General features: G+C 44.0%; 1 protein-coding gene across 4 annotated transcripts in view; it reads right to left on the bottom strand.

The window, feature by feature from the left end:
* Positions 1 to 16551, bottom strand: part of pot1 (protection of telomeres 1 homolog) — a 56279-nt gene extending 39728 nt beyond the window's left edge. For 2 of the 4 annotated variants that reach the window (XM_076089682.1, XM_076089685.1), the window contains exons 1-5: positions 16483 to 16551; positions 13895 to 13957; positions 5204 to 5331; positions 4067 to 4139; positions 472 to 572 (exon numbers count right to left, since the gene is read on the bottom strand). In XM_076089682.1, the coding sequence (XP_075945797.1) occupies positions 472 to 572; positions 4067 to 4139; positions 5204 to 5323 (294 nt within the window). In that variant the 5' untranslated portion in view covers positions 5324 to 5331; positions 13895 to 13957; positions 16483 to 16551. Of the gene's footprint in view, positions 1 to 471; positions 573 to 4066; positions 4140 to 5203; positions 5809 to 13894; positions 13958 to 16482 lie in introns of all 4 variants that reach the window. The other 2 variants (XM_076089683.1, XM_076089684.1) reach the window with 2 other exon arrangements.
* Positions 16552 to 18299: the final 1748 nt, after the last annotated feature.

Raw genomic sequence — 18299 nt, 5'->3', positions numbered from 1 at the left:
CACGAATCATTACAGCGAGAGACGCCTCCAGCGCTTCTTCTAATAACACTAACAATGCTAACGATCAGCTTTTAATCAACGAACATAAATAAACAATTTAAAGTGCTGCATCAACATCTGTCAGTCACAGAATCTGATTTCTCTTGACTTCGTGTTTACTCCTTTTGTTCATTAATAAAAAGTCTTCTTCAATACAGCATGATGTTCATTTAGTAACTTATGGTCCATTTAGAGTCACACAGACCATAAAGCAGGGGATGCTTTAGGGCGGGGCATCAGTCCACATCAGTCCACATCAGTCCACAAACCAACGGGTGACGTCACGGCGTCGACGTCCACTTCTTATATCCAGACTATGGTGTGAACAGGAAGTGGACCAGAACTAAAACCCAACAATGTATCACTTCTTCCCCTTGATCCGGACCAGGTGAACCCAACCACAGGTGTTGAAGCAGCCTGAGCTGAACCTACCCCTTGATTGACAGCTTGACTGAAGTCCTCGGCCAGCGCTCCGAACAGGACCACGTTGATCGACGGGTTTTGGGACGAGGCTTTCGGCGGGGAATCTTCTTCTGCAAAAGAGACACAGAACATTGATGAGTCGTGTGTGACGGACACTTACTGTAAACGTAATCATGAATTTGTAAACATGAAGTGACTACAGACGGTGAACTCTGGATTGTTTCAGCTCATGAAAACTGTCCAATCAGTCCTGTTATTCGATGAGTCAATCTAAAGAAACTTCACTGACACATATTTCAGTTATAAACTAATTGTTCAAGATATTTTTTGAAGGAAGCGCAAACAGTTCTCTCATTGCAGCGGAGCATTTGTGAGAATTCGCTGGTTTTCTTTGTCTTGTGTGACAGTAAACTGGAATCTTTGGGTTCGGTATGATTGTCAGCGAGGTTGGAAATTAGAACAAGCCACAAGCCGAATGCTTGTAAAGTATGCAAGTGTCTGCAAGATTTGCTTCACTTAGCAGCCCCCCCCCCCCAAACAAAAATGATGGTAATCTACTGTGGCAGGTGTACAAAACAGTTAATTTCAATGACTGACGAGACGATTCTGCACGGGCGCAGTGACACAACAAACCAGCTTCTCTCTTTGGATCTGGGAAACTGACAGACGATATTCAAACACTTGTTGCTCATCGCTCCCAATATTATCTGACAAAACATCCATGAAGGCTGAAAATTCAACCCGTAGTGTTCAGTGGGCAGAGACAGTGACTTCCACCAAGAGTAGAAGAGCCGTGAGCAAGAAGAAGTCCGCCAGACGCTCGGCTACTTCATGCGGTGTAACATGCCACAGGCCTTCAGAGCCGCTGTGAGAAGAGCTCGTGTCTGTAGATTACAGCACACGTGTGATTGCGTAATGTTTATGCGCTGAGACGGGAGTTCAGATTCATCGGACTGCTTGTATTTATCGATGAGGAAGTAGAGATGTGCATTACAAGTTGAGGATGCGATGCATGAAGACGTATCGATAATCGTGGTGCTGTTGAATCGCTGACGGGTTCACCATGACCTCATCATGAGGCCGGGGAAGACTTAATTAAGGATTAATCAAGTCATCTAAAAAGCACAAATTGATAGTAAAATAAATCGACAAAACTAAAACAATAATTAACGTCCCTTCAGAACAAAAAAACCTTTTGCAGCCTCTCTGTGTCGCTGCAAACGCAAACAAAGACCAAGACCGTAGCTCCTCACAGGACGTCATCGTGAGGTCACCCATTGGTTTGTGGGCTGCCATTTTGGAGCCTCGAGTTTGGCAATTTGGCTTTTTGCAACCGGTGAACCGAAGTGACCATATTTGAACTTCGGAGGAGTAATGGAGAGACGTCGTATACGTCTCTGGGGCTACACAATCACCGTGTAGCCCCGCCCTAAAGCATCCCCTGCTTTATGGTCTGTTTGACTCTAAATGGACCATAATGTACTAAATGAACATCATGCTGTATTGAAGAAGACTTGAAACTAGAGATTGAGACCATAAACTCATGTTTACAATGTTTACTGAGGTAATAAATCAAGAGAGAAGTAGAGTCATTTTCTCATAGACTTCTATACAACCAGAGGAGTCGCCCCCTGGTGGACACTAGAGAGAATGCAGCTTTAACACACATTTGCACTGGCTTCACTCATCAGAACCGGAGGTTGCTGCCTTGTCCAGAAACAAACGCATTACTTGAAGCTTGACAAGATTCTCTCTTGATCTCGAGAGAATCGGGCCGTTCAAGACACGATCTGAACCTCTGATCCTGGACTGGGGCTGTCACTTCCAATGAATGAGAAGTAACATGTAGTTTGTTTGTAAAATGTGGATGTGTTCACTGGTGGTGCCGCCAACGCCTCACTTGAGTAACAGATTAACAGAACAGTAAGGCTGCTGAATTTTTAACGAGGCATCTGCGGTGTTGAACCCGAAACGCTTCCACACATTACTTCTCAGACGGCTTGGTGTCTGCTCATCTGTTCAGCACTGCTCGCCTGTTTTCTACATCTTGTGGTAACAGAGAAGAGCAAGAGTGCAGTTTACCGACGGGACAACAACAGATCAGTACCACGGATTCATTTTAGAAATGCTTTTTCAGAAAATCTGCAACAAAAGAAACAGAAATAGGAGAAACATTAGTGAGACCGTCACAAATCAAAAACTAAATCCCACAATGCACCAGCAGGACAAACTGAACCACCACTGACAGACTATAAACCAACAACACAGGAGAGGTGGACCTGCTCACCCTGCAGCTGGGAGACACAGGCGGGTGTCAGAGTTTAAAAGAATAAAAGGAAGGATCTACCCCCGCCACAATAAGAGTCTCAGCTCACTGTGGCTCTTTCATCAGGCTGCTCAGAGATAAGGAGGCCACAGACGAGGCAACAATGAGACACGCTTACCTCCATTCGCTTCTATAACCGAGACTGGCTAACAGCTTAACACACACACGCAGTCCTGACAGACACAGACACACACAGACACACACACACACGCACACACACACACACACACACTCTGCAGCACCATAAGGATGCAGCTCTGGGCTTTTACAGCACATTTACTGTCCGGTTTGGTCCCATTTTTCCAGCAATACGAGCTCCGATAAACCTGCCGACACAATCCAGCCTGTGTGAATGCAGCGGTACACGAGTTCAGTGTGTTTGACCAATCAGCAACGGCCATCTCTGCAAACCCCAGCCTGAAACCTCCTGCACTTTCACAAAGTACTCGATGATGCAGAAGAATGTTGCACACTGAAGTTTTATGAACAAATAAAAAACAACATGAGGGTCGATCAGACAGAGAGAAACTCAATTTAAAGCTTCAGAGTATTTTTTAAATCCATGGAATAGATTTTATATCACATCTACTGAAGCTGACGTCATCCGGCGTCTCATTGAAACCTGAGTTTATTTGTCAAAAAGGGGATTCTGTGTCTGAACGGCACATTGAGTGCCAAATACATTCGTTCTGCATTTTGCAGACCACCAGTACATCCAACTCAGTCTCATGGCAGCAATAGTCTTGAAGGTTTTGGTAACAAAACCACATAATTAGCTTTAACAAAACAACTACCGTGAAACCACAGCGCGGTGTCGAAACATATTCTGTCTCCTGGTTGAACGTCCTGTTTGTTGGACCCGTCCAGCTCACCAACACTCGTCTTTCTGGATATTATAAACTACGTCCCATATAAAAATAATGAATTCATCAATAATAGGAATTATTTTTGCCCTGAGCAACACGTAAAAAACCTAAAAACAGACAATTCATGTCCCAGTCCATTGCATTCGTGACTATTTCACAACCTTCCATGATACTGTGCCGATATATAATGATTAATCACAATAAATGTAGACAACTTCTGCTTGAAATACACAAAAAGATGGTTTCCTGCTGTGACTGACAGGTTGCTGGTTCTATTCCTTGTAGCATTACTGCCCTTTAAAGTACAACAGCTCTGAACTCACTTCTCCACCTGAACCAGCAGCCGCTCAGACCTCATCCAGGAACAATCGAACAGCTGATGCACACAGACACACAGACGCTGGAGCGTTACCTTCAATGACAGTCTTCAGGATGAAGTTGTCAGACGCCAACGACACCAGCGGGCCTTTACGGACCACTTTCCCCTGGAGAGATATAAAAAAACAAAACACTTAAGACACAAACTGGAAAGCATTTCAGATCCCACTGCAGAGTCTCACTGAGGAGCCTGTCAGCTGATCAAAGCCCCGGCAGAGAAGTGAGCGGCGTTGATGAGCGCCTCGGAGGAATGAGCTGCGAGGCAGGAGGTGGATTATTCCAGAGAACGAGAAAATAGCCTCGCGTGAAAGACAAACTGGTGAAGAGGTTGTGGCAGGTGACAGATGAAAAGGGAATCCTGAGAAGAAGAGAAGACCCCTGACAATCACTGAAGGAAACTAACATTTGTGGGGTTTTTCTTCAATTTGTTTTTCTCCAAATCAACTCTTGGGCTTCATTTTTGTGGCGATGACCAGCGCAAGCAAAGCTCCGACAGTTTGGTATTGTCCCTGAACTGGCCCGTCTTTGTGGTATTACGTATATACTCGGCAAACGGTCGGGAGGTTCATTCAAATGAAGCAGCGCGACAGCAAGTGAGCTGTTGGTATTTTCTCTCGTGAACATTGGCTCTCACATCGTCAGGATCCAGAGGCTGTACGCCTCTCTGAGAACACCTGTGAACTCTGCACGGCAGCGTTCACACATACAAGCTTCTATTCAACTCAATGTATTTGTATCGGCCAAAAGCACACATTTGCCTCAGAGGGCTTTACAGTCTGTACAGTATTGGACCTCCTCTGTCCCGGGACCTGTATTCTGCAGAAACACTGTTGTGCTCCTCGTGTGTGGCTGAAGCTTTAGATCTGAGTCGATGGAACACACTAACTTCCTGAAGGTAAAGAGTGTAGATGGAGAAGTAGTGGATGAAGTACTCAGGTCTTGTACATAAGTAAACGTAGCAATACTCTGTCAAAAGAGTAATAATATTAATAAAAGTATAACTTTTCCACATTTATAGGTCTAAAAACGACTAGACCTAATGTAAACTACATTATCGGATTACATAAAGTTAATCTTAATTCATAATAATAAAGTATCAGAAAATGGAAGTACTCAAAGTGACAGTACCACTAAAGTGTACGGTGTACATTGCAGGTCGCTGTAAACAAACCTTGACTGTTTTGTCGGAGTAGTCGGTGTCGGTGCCGATGAGCGAGATGGGAACCCTGGTCAGGTGTGCTGGTACCTGGGCGCCTGGCCCCGCCCCCTCCAGCATCACTCGCTGAGGCATGGCGTCACCTGAGGGACATGAACGGAAAGATGAATATCTGTACCAACAACCTGCGTGAGAGTTCAGTCTCTGGTCCTATTGCAGGTTCATCTGGTTCCGTTTCAACCTGAGATCTCTGGAGGGTTTTTACTTTTTCTTTTTTTTTGTCTTTTGGTTGCAGGTCCAGTCGGATCGTCCTCCACCGCAGACGACTCATTACCAGCATAAACCCTCCGACAGGAAACACCCAGATCCGTGTGGACAGCGCGGCGGGAGGGTTCGAGTCTGCGAGGCGGTAACACAGAGGAACCCAGGAAAGTGCTGGCCGTGCTCCCAGCAGGTGGCACGGTGCTTCCTGTCACGGCTCGTTAGTTTGATTCTCGGCGGAGTTGACCGGCGAGTCCCTCGGTGGTAATCTCTCTCTCTCTCTCTCCACCGAGGACGAGGCAGAAGAGCGGGAACAGCCTGCGAGGTACCACGAGCTGTCCACTCGGCCGTGCAGTCAGCTGCTCGGCCAGACGGAAAACCCGACCGGGAACGAAATAAAATCAAATACACCTCTCTGATATAGACCGGGGGGGGGAGCATGTATTTGAGGGCCTCACAGGGAGTCATAGGACTCAGGATTGGTCTCTTTATGGCTTTTGACATTAAATTCTTTGAGCAACAAATCCACCCGTTTGCAGATGAGACCGATCGCTTTCTGTCCCCCGAGATCCGACGAGTTGATCCGCTTTTCCTTCTTTTCTCCTCAACCGCACAACGTTCATTCCCGTGTAGTGTTCTGTCTCACTTCCACATTAAATTGCAGATTTCTTCAATATAAATTGTTAACTTTAGCTTACAGCATGAGGATTGATGGCTCGCAATACCTACCACAATCCTAACGATACCCATAATAATAAGACACGTGCGGCGTTGTATCTAATGACAACAGCTGCATGTTGCTTTAAGTGTGATGTTTTATGGTGAATGTTGATGTTTTTATATGACTGAAGAAGCTTTAATACCGCCGTTGACAAACCTGCACTTCAGCTGCTTAAGCTGACGTTCATTTCTCACCCTGAATCAATAACTCAAGAGGATGATGTGTGCTTCTAAGTTTCCTTTTGGCTTTACATCTGATATTAATCTGCTGCCAGTGATGTTTTCTGATAAATAAAAAATAAAACAGACAAATTACCTATTCTGTGGGAATCAAGGAATGTTGCCTAAGTGGAAACTAGCCATCGCAACCCAACCCAAGATGGCATCCTTTATACAACTATAATGAAATCCTCCAGGAGACTCCTGAGTGTTATCATTAGAAGACATCTTTTAAATGCCGATTGACAAAAGATGAACTCCGACACACCGCATCCCGCTGGCGACAAAAACCCACCAGTGTGATAAAACCCAGACTGCTGGAGCCTGCAGCAGCCGACCCGCGGCCTCCTCCTCCTCTTTGTTTGTCAGCTTCAGTAAATGAACGGTAGACCGAGTCTCCTGCACGCAGCAGCAGAGACATATCAGAGAGTCGGCTGATCTCCCGCCGCGGGACGGCAGCTGATCCCTGACAAATGTGGAGGCCGGGCCACCCAGAGCAGACTGTCGGCCTTCCCCGCTCCTCCGAGCGTCACCGAAAAAAAACAAACCCCCACCGCTCGGCTGCTCCGGGACGCTCATTAACTCGGAGGGTGACTCAAGTTCACCCCGACAACGCGGTTCACGAGGAGGCTGAGCTCGGTGCAGCAGCTGGGACTGAAGACCAGACTGTTGGGGCGGGAGGACAGACTCGAGTATCACAGATCTGTTCCCCTCGCGGGACAGGGCGACCTGCTGAAGTGCCACTGAGCAAGAGCAGCAAATGTCATTCAATTTTGTTTCAAAACACAAGTAAACGCAGCTGAGAAATACGAGTCACTTTCATGATTATTCGACTGACAAAATTAATAAACAATTCAGACTTTTTTTTGCATCATATCAAACTAAAGAAAATATTTTTCTTACTGCAGGATTTGACACATAATCATGACACCAAGACAAGTAAGAAGAAGTTAAGTGAGGCGATGTCTGTCTGAGAGGCTGTTGCGATCTAAAATGTAAAATGTAAAGGCCATAAAGTTACTAAAGCAACAAAAAAACATTTTTGTTGCCTTGCTAGAAAATCCGATGATGAGATAAAAATACAAGACCGGAGCAAACATGTAAATAACCCAGCTTTTATGTTGGCTATTACAATACATTTTTATAATTTGTGAGGGGCCCAGAGACTAAATAAGAAGTGGACGTAGTCAACGTGACGACACCCATTGGTTTGTGGACTGATGTTTTGAAGCCTCGATTTTAGGCATTTCGGCCGTCGCCATCTTGTTTATTTGCAACCTGAAGTGATACGAAAGGGGTGGAGCTAAGTATAATCGAACGCTGAATGGGCGACCAAAATGAATGAAAAATTAACTTTCCTGAAGTGAAAACGCACTGTGAAAGGGTTCAAGTTGGAACACAAACAGACAACTCCCAGACCAGACAACGCCGTGGAAGAGACCTGTCAATCACCATGTAGCCCTGCCCCTAAAGCATCCCCTGCTTTATGGTCTGTTTGACTCTAAATGGACCATAATATACTAAATGAACATCATGCTGTATTGAAGAAGACTTGAAACTAGAGATTGAGACCATAAACTCATGTTTACAATGTTTACTGAGGTAATAAATCAAGAGAGAAGTAGAGTCATTTTCTCATAGACTTCTATACAACCAGACTTCTTTTTCAACATTGGCTTCATTTTTCAGACGTGGGGGCCGTGTGGATGTTGTGAATGTTTGCAGACTGGATATGGAACCTGTGCCGGTAGTTTGTGGCCTACACACACATAAGAATATTTGCCTCTACATTTGGGCCTCTCGTCCACACGTAAACAAATGTTTAGGTCAAGCGTTTGGGAAACAATAACGGCTCCACCTAAATTTGCGAACGCCCTTGAAAGGTGAACAAATAGCCAAATATGTGTCTATAACTATGAATAAATAATTAGACACTACTGTGTGTGTTGTTAAGTTACTGCCGCCGCCAAAAGACAATAAGCTCGGACAGCTGGAATGTTTTTCGTTCCTGTGGATGATGATATTTTGTAAAACAAAGGTCGTAGTGAGGAAACCTCCAGAGAATCGTCACCTTACTCAGCAGCCTATAAAACACAAACAGTAAACTCTACAGGACTCTCTCCACTGTGAGGAAAACTAAACTCTCTGAAGTCTCCGGTTTTCCTCGTTAATTATGAACAGAGGTGAACTCCAACGCACTCGGCTCAGCGCTGGCTGCCACCTGAAGGTTCATTTGGTCCGACATAAAACCTCCAGCTGCTCACGCTCCAGCGGTTTCACCGACTGAATTAATACAAACTAAAAGTCACACGACTCAGCAGGTGATCTCGGGTTGTTTTTTGTTTTTTTAATCAGGTATGGAGCAGCTTGCGAGCGCAGAGCGGTGGGAGTGTGTCGAGGGAGAGCAGCTCTGCAGCGCTCAGACAACCCCATTTATAAAAACCCATTTAAAAAAAACTCTTCAGCGCCGGTCAGAGAAGAGACCCTGGACACACACTCTTGTTTAAAATGTCTCACATCCGCAGAACATTTACTCCAGGAACATTTAATAAAAAGGAACTTTTCCTCTTTTTTTGTTTGTTGTCTTCTCGTCTCACATGGGGAACGAAGAGCCATCGAAGTGACAGAATTCTCACAAACTCAGTGTTTCCCCATCGGCTTAGTGGGAGTTTTTAGCCTCTTTCAGCACATAGTTTTGGTTTTACTTCACATTTATTGTGTTTAAATCACAGTTGTTTCTGATAAACCTACTGGAAAAACACCCGCCCAGCACCAACCAGTCTCTCACTGCGTCCGTCTGTCTAACTGGTGAAGAAAGACAAACATCAGCTGCTAAAGAGACGTAAAAGTAGAGTGAATATTGGACCTTTATTTATCTGTTGCACACAAACACCACCCCACTCTAAAAATACACAACTTGCTGGTTTTTTAGGGTGAACTGATAACATGTTTTGGGGTCGTTTTTGTTCGGGTGATAACGTGCTCATTAGTGGTGCAACGGATCATAAAAGGTTTGGATCGGATCAGGACAAAGTAAAGTAATGAATGGAGCAGATATAACTTTTAGAGATTCCTGATCACGTGCTTTTGCTGTCGATACTAATTGCAGATCATTGATGATCCACATTGCTGTTTTGATTATAGCAGCTGGTCGACTTTTGATGGGTTTATAAAAACAAACAATTCAAATAAGGAAATGAAAGATTGTATTTCTATGGATTAAAACAAATCTTGTCATTAGTAGTTTTAATGATGCATTATAATCTGCTTAGAGCTAGTGTAAACAGACCATAATTCATCTATTTATGTTGTTCAAACAGCTATAATTAATCAGGTTTCTCACCAACACTAGATTTTAAGAGATTACATGTGAACACATCACGATGACGTTAGAATATATTTAGCGGTGCTGCCACCGTCCTGTCAGTCTAAACACTGATTGGTTGTTTACGATGTAACATCCTCAGAGATCAGAGACACGAACGCAGATACTTTGAATATTTGACTGAATATTGGAGGATAACGATCGTCAGTAAAACTTTATTTCACACTGTAAAGGTTGACGTTACACTGTTAGTTAATTGGCGGTTCACATGTGTGTAGATCACAGATCGACAGGGAATTGAACCTCTAACCCTGACAGTGTTAGTGCCTATTCAAGCTACTTTGAATCCACCAGAATGAAATGTTAAACTGAAGAACATTTTCTCTTTTTGTGTTTAATGATCAGAAGAGGCTTAACATAGTGAGAAGAACTGGAGGAGGTACAACGATACACACCGCCTGTGCAGCCGAGATACGTTTTAGCCGCACAAATCATCCGTCTTATCTCCTCAACCCCCCGGGTAGAAAACACAGATCTAACAAACAAAGAGAAGAGGATGTTTCCATGCAGACTGGAGGAGCTTCCTCTGCAGTAGTAATCCTCCCTGAGGGCAGTGAGAGATGAACCATCTCTGCACCGTCCACAGAGAAAGAGGACAGCAGTCAGCTGTGCAGTCAAGCCACAGATGTGCGTGAACAACACCACGATCGGGGCAGCAACTCCGGGCTGTCATCAAAGTTTTAGCCGTACGCCGTTAGCGGAGATGTGCTGAGGTTAGCGCAACAAGCTGATTGGTGTGAGAGTCAGTCACACTGTGGAGGGTGTACAAGAAACGGCCGAGCTGGAAGACCAAGCCTTTAAGTTCCTGGTTAGCCACAAACACAACAGAGAGAGAGAGAGAGAGGAGTGTTTAAAACAAGGACGCCGTATCACCGCTGCTTTTAAGGGGATGTGAATTGAAACACATCCAACATGCAACAGCATCACCCAGATGTGTCAGTCACCAGGATGGGAAAACAGCCACCTATTGGGGTGTTTATAGCATGAAAGCCTTTACACACCTTTATTGTGAAAGGTGAGAGCAGAAGGAGTGGATCTGGTCTGTGCTGCGAGGAGTAATACAGTTAAGTATTGATGAGGTCTGGAGTTAGCGGCTCTGCTATCGGTACTTTCTTAGTTCTGGAGTGAGACCTCCTCTCTCTGTCTCTGTCTCTTTGTCTCAGTACAGCGTGAGACTCACATCATGGCAGAAAGAAGGAATAGATGCTTTATTGTTTGGTCTATGAAACTGAGCCAATATGTTTAGCAGCTCTGCCAGTTGTCAGGAGACCATGAAGTCACAGTCCAGGTCCCTCTGCCACCGATGCCATTAATACGAGTCTAACGACGTCTGATTAGTGATTTTAATTCAGACTAACTTCAGTCTTGTTTGACGAGCTTTCTGTTTGCTTCCTGCAACATGCTGTTCATAGTGACTAAAGCAAAGCACATGTACAATGAGCCGCATGAAGTCTGACTTCATCATCAGGATTTGATTATTGTTAACAGCAATTTTGTTGTAAGTTTTATTCACCAAACTACCTCTGTGTATAAAAGTAACTGTGATTCTTGTTATTTCTGGTTTTATAACGGTTTTGTTTTATTCTTAAACACACCTTAGTGACTATTATGAGAGATCGATCATTGATTAGTTCCAGGAGAGTCCAGAGCTCCAGATGTTCTAACACGTTAAAGAAGAAGCTCACCGCTGCTGGTGACATTTTAAAAGTTCTCCTCAAGACGCACAGTTACAGAAACAAAAACTAAATAATGTCGTACGTTTCTGTGGTTATAGGAGCAGATTGTTTGGGGGGGGGGGCTTTGCAATATTGAGACAGTGAGTCGGTGACTGCAGGCCCCACAGTGACCGGCTTTATAGGATTAAAGCTGTCAGATGATAAGACGACAGAATCAACAGCTCTGTAATTACTGCATCAGAGGAGATGACAACTTAATAATATTAGTTAAATGCACAAAGGTATTCTGAATAAAACATCCCTCACAGCGATGTAATGCATCAGGAAGTGCAGACATTAAAATGACATCACGTCAGGGTGAGAGAGTAAAGAAAGGCAGACTGAAGGCGACTTGTGTCGGCATCGTGATTCATTCTCAAACTTCCCCTGAATAAACTCTCAAATAACAGAGACTACTGAAATACAGGCGCTTAGAGAGGTTTGGCACAAATCCTTGAGGTGGATCTTAATTGCCTGCACTGCGACGTCTCACCTGATAACTTCAGAATAAAGTACATTTCCACAGCAGTAATCCCATCAGTACAACAGGTTGTTGCTGAGGTTAACATGCTCTCATTCAGGGTCAGTGTTACAGCGCCGTCAGTGACACTAAACACCTTCCTGCAGACGTTTCACATTAAAAGGCCCGACAGTAAGAGGATGGAGAGCATCCTTTGAGTTGGCTTTTATTGTGAAAGCACCTGATTTGACTCTTTGCTGAGAAACATAAATCTCTTTCCAACGTCTCTGGGTAACGAGCATCACTGTTACACAAAGATGAACCATGAAGAGCTCCAAAACCACTAAACCTGTGGAGCAGAGAGGGAGCGATGACCCGACTGCTGGCCGAAGCTACGCTGCGATTGGCCAGTCCGTGTTTGAGGGGCGGGACTTAGCAAAGGGTCAGTTGTTTTACTTCCATATGAAGTATTTTAAGTTTCAGTCATCAAATACCGACTGTATATTCTGACTTTTTCAGCAACGCTAAGAACAAAGCCTGGATATAAATTGACAGGTCGCTAACAGAGTCAACAACAGCAGCAGCACTCCTCCGCAGCCCAAATATGGTCGCTTCCTTTCCTGGTTGCAAAGCAAAAAAACAAAAGCAAGATGGCGACGGACAAAATACCGAAATCGAGGCCGTCTATGAGACGAAACACATCAGACAAGAGAGCGACAGCCGAGATGAGACGCTGCCTCTCGGTAAACACAAACTCCACATCATCTTTTGTCTTTCCCTCGGTGTGTTGGGAAGCAAAAAGAAAAGGATGATCGTCCCAGTGTACTACCACACCACAGCCACTTCCTGCTCTGCTGTGATACAGTCCTATGAATCCAACTCCAGGTCCATGTTGTAGTCTGTTGTCTGTACATGAAGCATAATTCATGTTTGTAGATGAACATAATCTGATCACATAATGCTCATTATCCTTCAGGGTTCTTTGTTCCTCCTGCCGAGTCAGCCAGGTGAGTTCAGTCAAAAACAAAAGCCTGATAGCGCCTCGAGCAGCCAGCGAGGCGGAGAGCAGAAATAACCAGGTGGCACAGTCTGATGAAATGAAAGTCTAATGCCCCCCCCCCCCCATAAAGCCATCCAGCAGGAGGTGGCCGGGGTCAGGCATTGAGTGATCGGTCCCGCAGAGAGCAGGAGGCAGCGCTGGACTTTTGAACTCTCCCAGGCGGGAGGAGACGGGTGGACTGAGCTTCCTTTAGAGATCCTAAATATTCTCCAGAGGAACCCTAACCCTACCCTCCTAACCCCCTAACCTAACCCTACCCTACCCTAACCCCCTAACCTAACCCTACCCTAACCTAACCCTACCCTACCCTAACCCCCTAACCTAACCCTACCCTAACCTAACCCTACCCTACCCTAACCCCCTAACCTAACCCTACCCTAACCTAACCCTACCCTAACCCTACCCTAACCTAACCCTACCCTAACCCTACCCTAAGCCTACCCTAACCAGGAGCTGAATGAGAGGACGTCCACGTCGGGCCTACGATGAGATTATGAAACGATCGTCGAGTCTTCTTGCTGCATCAAAATGTTTCTAAACATGATTGATTTTCTCTCACTGTGACTGTCTGCTGTTTTTAAAACATTGCATATTTGCAATGATTCATAATTCAATATTAGTAACAAATAGATGAGATGTGTTAACTGGACGGTTGAATAAAAAACCTGATAAATGACTAACAAAGTTGCTCCCTTTGTTCTTTTGTTCTGATCCGACCTGTGATTTTATGATCCCAGTCATCACTCAGCATATAGCCGGCCGTGTGAAGCCTTCAGTCAGTCGGCTATAAGACAACGTTCCTCTGTCTCCTACTTCTATGTGATCACGCAGATCCAACGGCACAGCTGAACGTCACAACCATAAAACAATCACATGGTCAGCTGACCTGTCTGTCTGTCTCACTCCTCGCCAGATGTTCGCTGTGATGAAGAGTTTTGTTGTTTGCCAACTAAAAAGGGGAGAAGAAGAAGAAGAAGAGATTTCAGGTTGCTCAGGCGTCTCCACATAAAGCAACATGGAATGTGGACGCAAATCAGTCAAAAAGCAGGAAAATACTCGATTAAAAACATGACTCTTAACAGTGATTCATTCTATCGTCTCACTGCCCTTCAGCCGAGCTTCCCTCAAGATATAAATGAGTGAAGTGATCTCCGTCTCTCTCCAGTCAAAACTTTTCTCTTTTATTGAGACCTGCTGCTCTGATCGATTAGTGCAGCGTGGACGTACGATGTCACCGATCAATCACCTGCCGAGCTGAATCCTGACGCTCGCTCTGACGCCTCCTCTGTGCTCTCCAGACGAGTGTTGGATGAGTCACCTCATGCTGTAAACACGGGTCCTTTACTGTGTGGTGCAGCGCTACTGCTCATATTCACAGAGGCTTCATAAAACTTTATATTACACTTCATGAAAATGTTGCAGTTTCCTCTAATTATTTGTCTTTTCTTCTGGAAGCGCTCCTGTTAAGAGCTTTTTAAAGGATCATTAGGCAGATTTAAAGACACAGACGGAGCTCATTTGAGTTAAGTATAGCACATAAATGGCTCGCAGTACTAGTACATGTCGGCCCTGACTGTGTCTAAAAGTTCTACTTGTTAAGGATTTAATTTGTCCCAAGACCCCGAGTCTCATCGCTCATCATTTTGGCCTTCGTTTCTTTTAGTGTCCGACTGAAACATCAGCCGGGAAATATAATCCAACCATGATGTTATAAAAATCAAGCCTCATGTTCGCCATTTTGGCCGTCGCCATCTTGGTTTATGCAACCGGTGAACAGAAGCGACCATATTTAATGTCCAGACACAAAGACGTATTTGGTGGAGAAACCTAGTGTGTAATGTTTCACCAGAGAGACATTATGAGCTCCACGTCACTAGATGATTCCAGTCCTGTGTTCATGAACACAACGTCAGTTAAACCAGTGACCGTGTTAACTGGTGACTCTCAGCCGAATGCGTCCACGGCTGCTCGTGCTGACGGCAGCTGTTGAAAACACCAACAGAACATGTAGGTCTCCTCGTACGGACTCCTCTGTGTTTATTATCTTTACCGACCATTTACGGAAGTTACTGCGAGAAACCACAGACGCATTCGGCTGAGAGTCACCAGTTAACACGGTCACTGGTTTAACTGAAACACCTGCTGCGTCTGAATTCTGTGGAACTTGAGTCCGCTGTTGGAATATCAAACATGCAACAACCAGACATTTTGATGCTGTTAAATGCACACACATATTTGTTGACGTTGCACTGACAATATGACACCATATTACATTTTGATGTATTTACAAATTAACTTGGCTGATGTGAGGCATTGTCTTTGCTCAGGCACTTGTATTAGATAGTTCCAAGTAACGTATCTTATAGTGACGTCTTCTTCTGCTCAGACACCGTTTACTTTCATATTTAAAGAATATAAATGATAAAAAAACACAACTGCAGTGCGGTTAACAAGCTCTCATTCGTGCATAAGAAGCAACCAACGATAGATCTCAGACAGATGCATCAAACTACTACAAACACTGAGTCACTGCAGAAGAAAACATGGCAAGTTGCTTGCAACAATATCAGCAACGTGCTGCCTGATGTTTTACTTCTAATGTACGTCAACACAAGCTGGGGCTGAGCCACTGCAGGGTTAACAACACGCTGGTCCACAGAGTGTCCTCCTGATCCGAGACTAACTCACACTATTAAGAAAATACGACTTGTTTTGTTTCTTATACTTTAGGAACTAGACATCCTGATCCACACTCCAGACCAGCTGGTGGCGGTAATGCACCAATTCATGGTTTGCCAACCGCCAATAAACCTCAAAGAAGAAGAAGAAGAAGAAGAGAACCCTCCTGTTTAGCAGAGCATAATCTTCTTTAAGTAGCATTCATGAGAAATAACTTCCACACATTTAAACTCATTTGATCCACAAAGCAAACTGCAGCGAGACGTGACGTCCAAATGAACTCTTTTACAAAATCGGTCAACTTTTGGTTAAAAGTTGCATTGATTCTCTGTAGTGGTACACATTATATATAATATAATAATGCACTTTTTATATTAATCGGCTCCGTTGGTAAACAGCACACGATGCAGCGCGTTATTTAATAATGTTTAAACTCGGACCTGAAGTGGCGTGTTTGAGTTCAGGAGAGACTGAAGCAACTAAACACAACAACTAACAACGCAACGTCCGTTTATCAGAGAGGGATGTGAATCAGCTGTAAGCCGAACGTCAACAGGGAATGTAGAGATGTGTATAATGTATAAAACATACTCGACGTGTACGCATGCGTGCGGCAATAAGAACATACATCTAAAACACAGAGTTTTTAGATGGAGTCTGGATACAAGTTCAAGCTGACACGAGACAGCTTCTACAAACTAATGAACAACATTTCACAGGATGCGTTTAATGAAACGAACCACTGCGTGGACGTAAACACGACATTACATGCAGGAAACGAAGAGAAACACTCACGACTGCACGAGTCCGCTTTGTTTTCCCCCGCTTGGTTTCGAATTGACAGGGTGCTGTACTGCGCATGCGTGTTGCGAACCGGATAGCACGACTTCTATATATACCAACAATGAACACAGATAATAATAATATAAAATACAAGGTAGCCGGAGAGAATACGATTATACACAAAAAGAAAAATATAAAATTAAAGTTGTATAAATAATTACATTAAATCCTTATAATATAGCCTACATATAAAACGTTTTTTATTAAAGTCATGTTTAATTAGTGAAACCAGAGAAAAGTTTATTAACTTAAACATTGTTTCTTTTACTAACACTTGAATAAAATGATAAATCTCAAGTTTTTCTCACCGCTCAAATTTCCATCTTTATTCACAATTTATTGCAACTGCTTTTAGTTCTTACTCTTCAACTAATTCTTCTAACAATGATTTTCAACCTACCTGAGAATTAAACACTTTATTCACACTTGAACAGACAGATCTCCACTCTAACCAGACTCTTCAGGCTCCATTTGCCACTTAAAGGGACGGTACGTAACATTTAGGGGGGTTAATTGGCAGCTGTGGAATAAAATATTCATAACTATGTTTTAAGCAGTGTATAATTTCTAAAGCAGTATTTAGTATTTAGTTGGTTGCAATCTGGAAAACACCACTAGAGGCGACTAAATCTTACACACTGGGCCTTTAAACGTCAAATAACTTTGTAATTCCTTTCTGCTCTTTGACTTAATGTTTAAACTTCATGTTTAATAAAGCAGGCAGCAACGTCCGGTTCTGCAGAGTGAAGCCGATGCATGGGGAAGTGTCTGAAAAGTTTATGGTCAGAGTTTATGATCTCAATCTCTAGTTTCAAGTCTTCTTCAACACAGCATGATGTTCATTTAGTAACTTATGGTCCATTTAGAGTCAAACAGACCATAAAGCAGGGGATGCTTTAGGGGCGGGGCTACACCGTGATTGACAGGTCTCTACCATAGGTGTATACGATGTCGCTACGTCACTCCTCCACATTCCAAATATGGTCACTTCCGTTCATCGGTTGCGAATAAAACCAATATGGCGACGGTTGTAATCCAAGATGACGAACTCAAGGCGCCAAAGCAGCCGTCCACAAACCAAAGGGTGACGTCACGATGACTACGTCCACTTCTCACACACAGTTAATGGTTTAAAGCTTGCTAACTCGTCTGGATGGTTGGGGCAAAAACGCAACATCTGCCAACAAGTGCACGCATATCTTTGATGACGTCAGCTGTAAAAGAGTCTTTAGTCTTTATAGCTGATCAGCGGAAGAAAGAGTCGTACCAGAGGTGGCACTAAAAAACAGATTTTAGTAGATGACACGTCAGATGATCACCAAAATCGTCACGAATCGTCCTCTGGTGAGCATCGATATCCAGACTGAATCTGTCAAATTGTTATGGAGATAAATCTCTGTGGAAACATCTGTATCAATCAGAATCATCGCGCTGCAGGCAGAAACAACAACTTCCCTCTCATCAGACGGGCCGCCCGTCATATCCATGTTATGTTATACAGATGGAAACCTCAGACGCGTTTACAACCAGATTACTGACTGTTTAATTAAATTGAATAATGCCAAACACTCAGCGAGCCTGTGATGGAGAGGCATAATTCTGCCGCTGCATTAGCAGGAGGCTCATTACTCAGCGCTAATGACTTTCTCCAGCAGAGAGACACATGAGCGGGCCCGAGGTTCTGTTCCTGCTTTATGTTTTCTAATCAACCGTCCCGCTCTGTGAAGAATATCACCAATAAACTACATGCGTGAAGCTGTCTTTACCAT

The sequence above is a fragment of the Anarhichas minor genome, unplaced genomic scaffold (genome assembly GCF_050575085.1).
Source record: "Anarhichas minor isolate MPS153535 unplaced genomic scaffold, ASM5057508v1 ptg000011l, whole genome shotgun sequence".
NCBI classification, from domain to species: Eukaryota; Metazoa; Chordata; class Actinopteri; order Perciformes; family Anarhichadidae; genus Anarhichas; species Anarhichas minor.
This window is presented reverse-complemented; position numbering and strand designations above follow the sequence as displayed.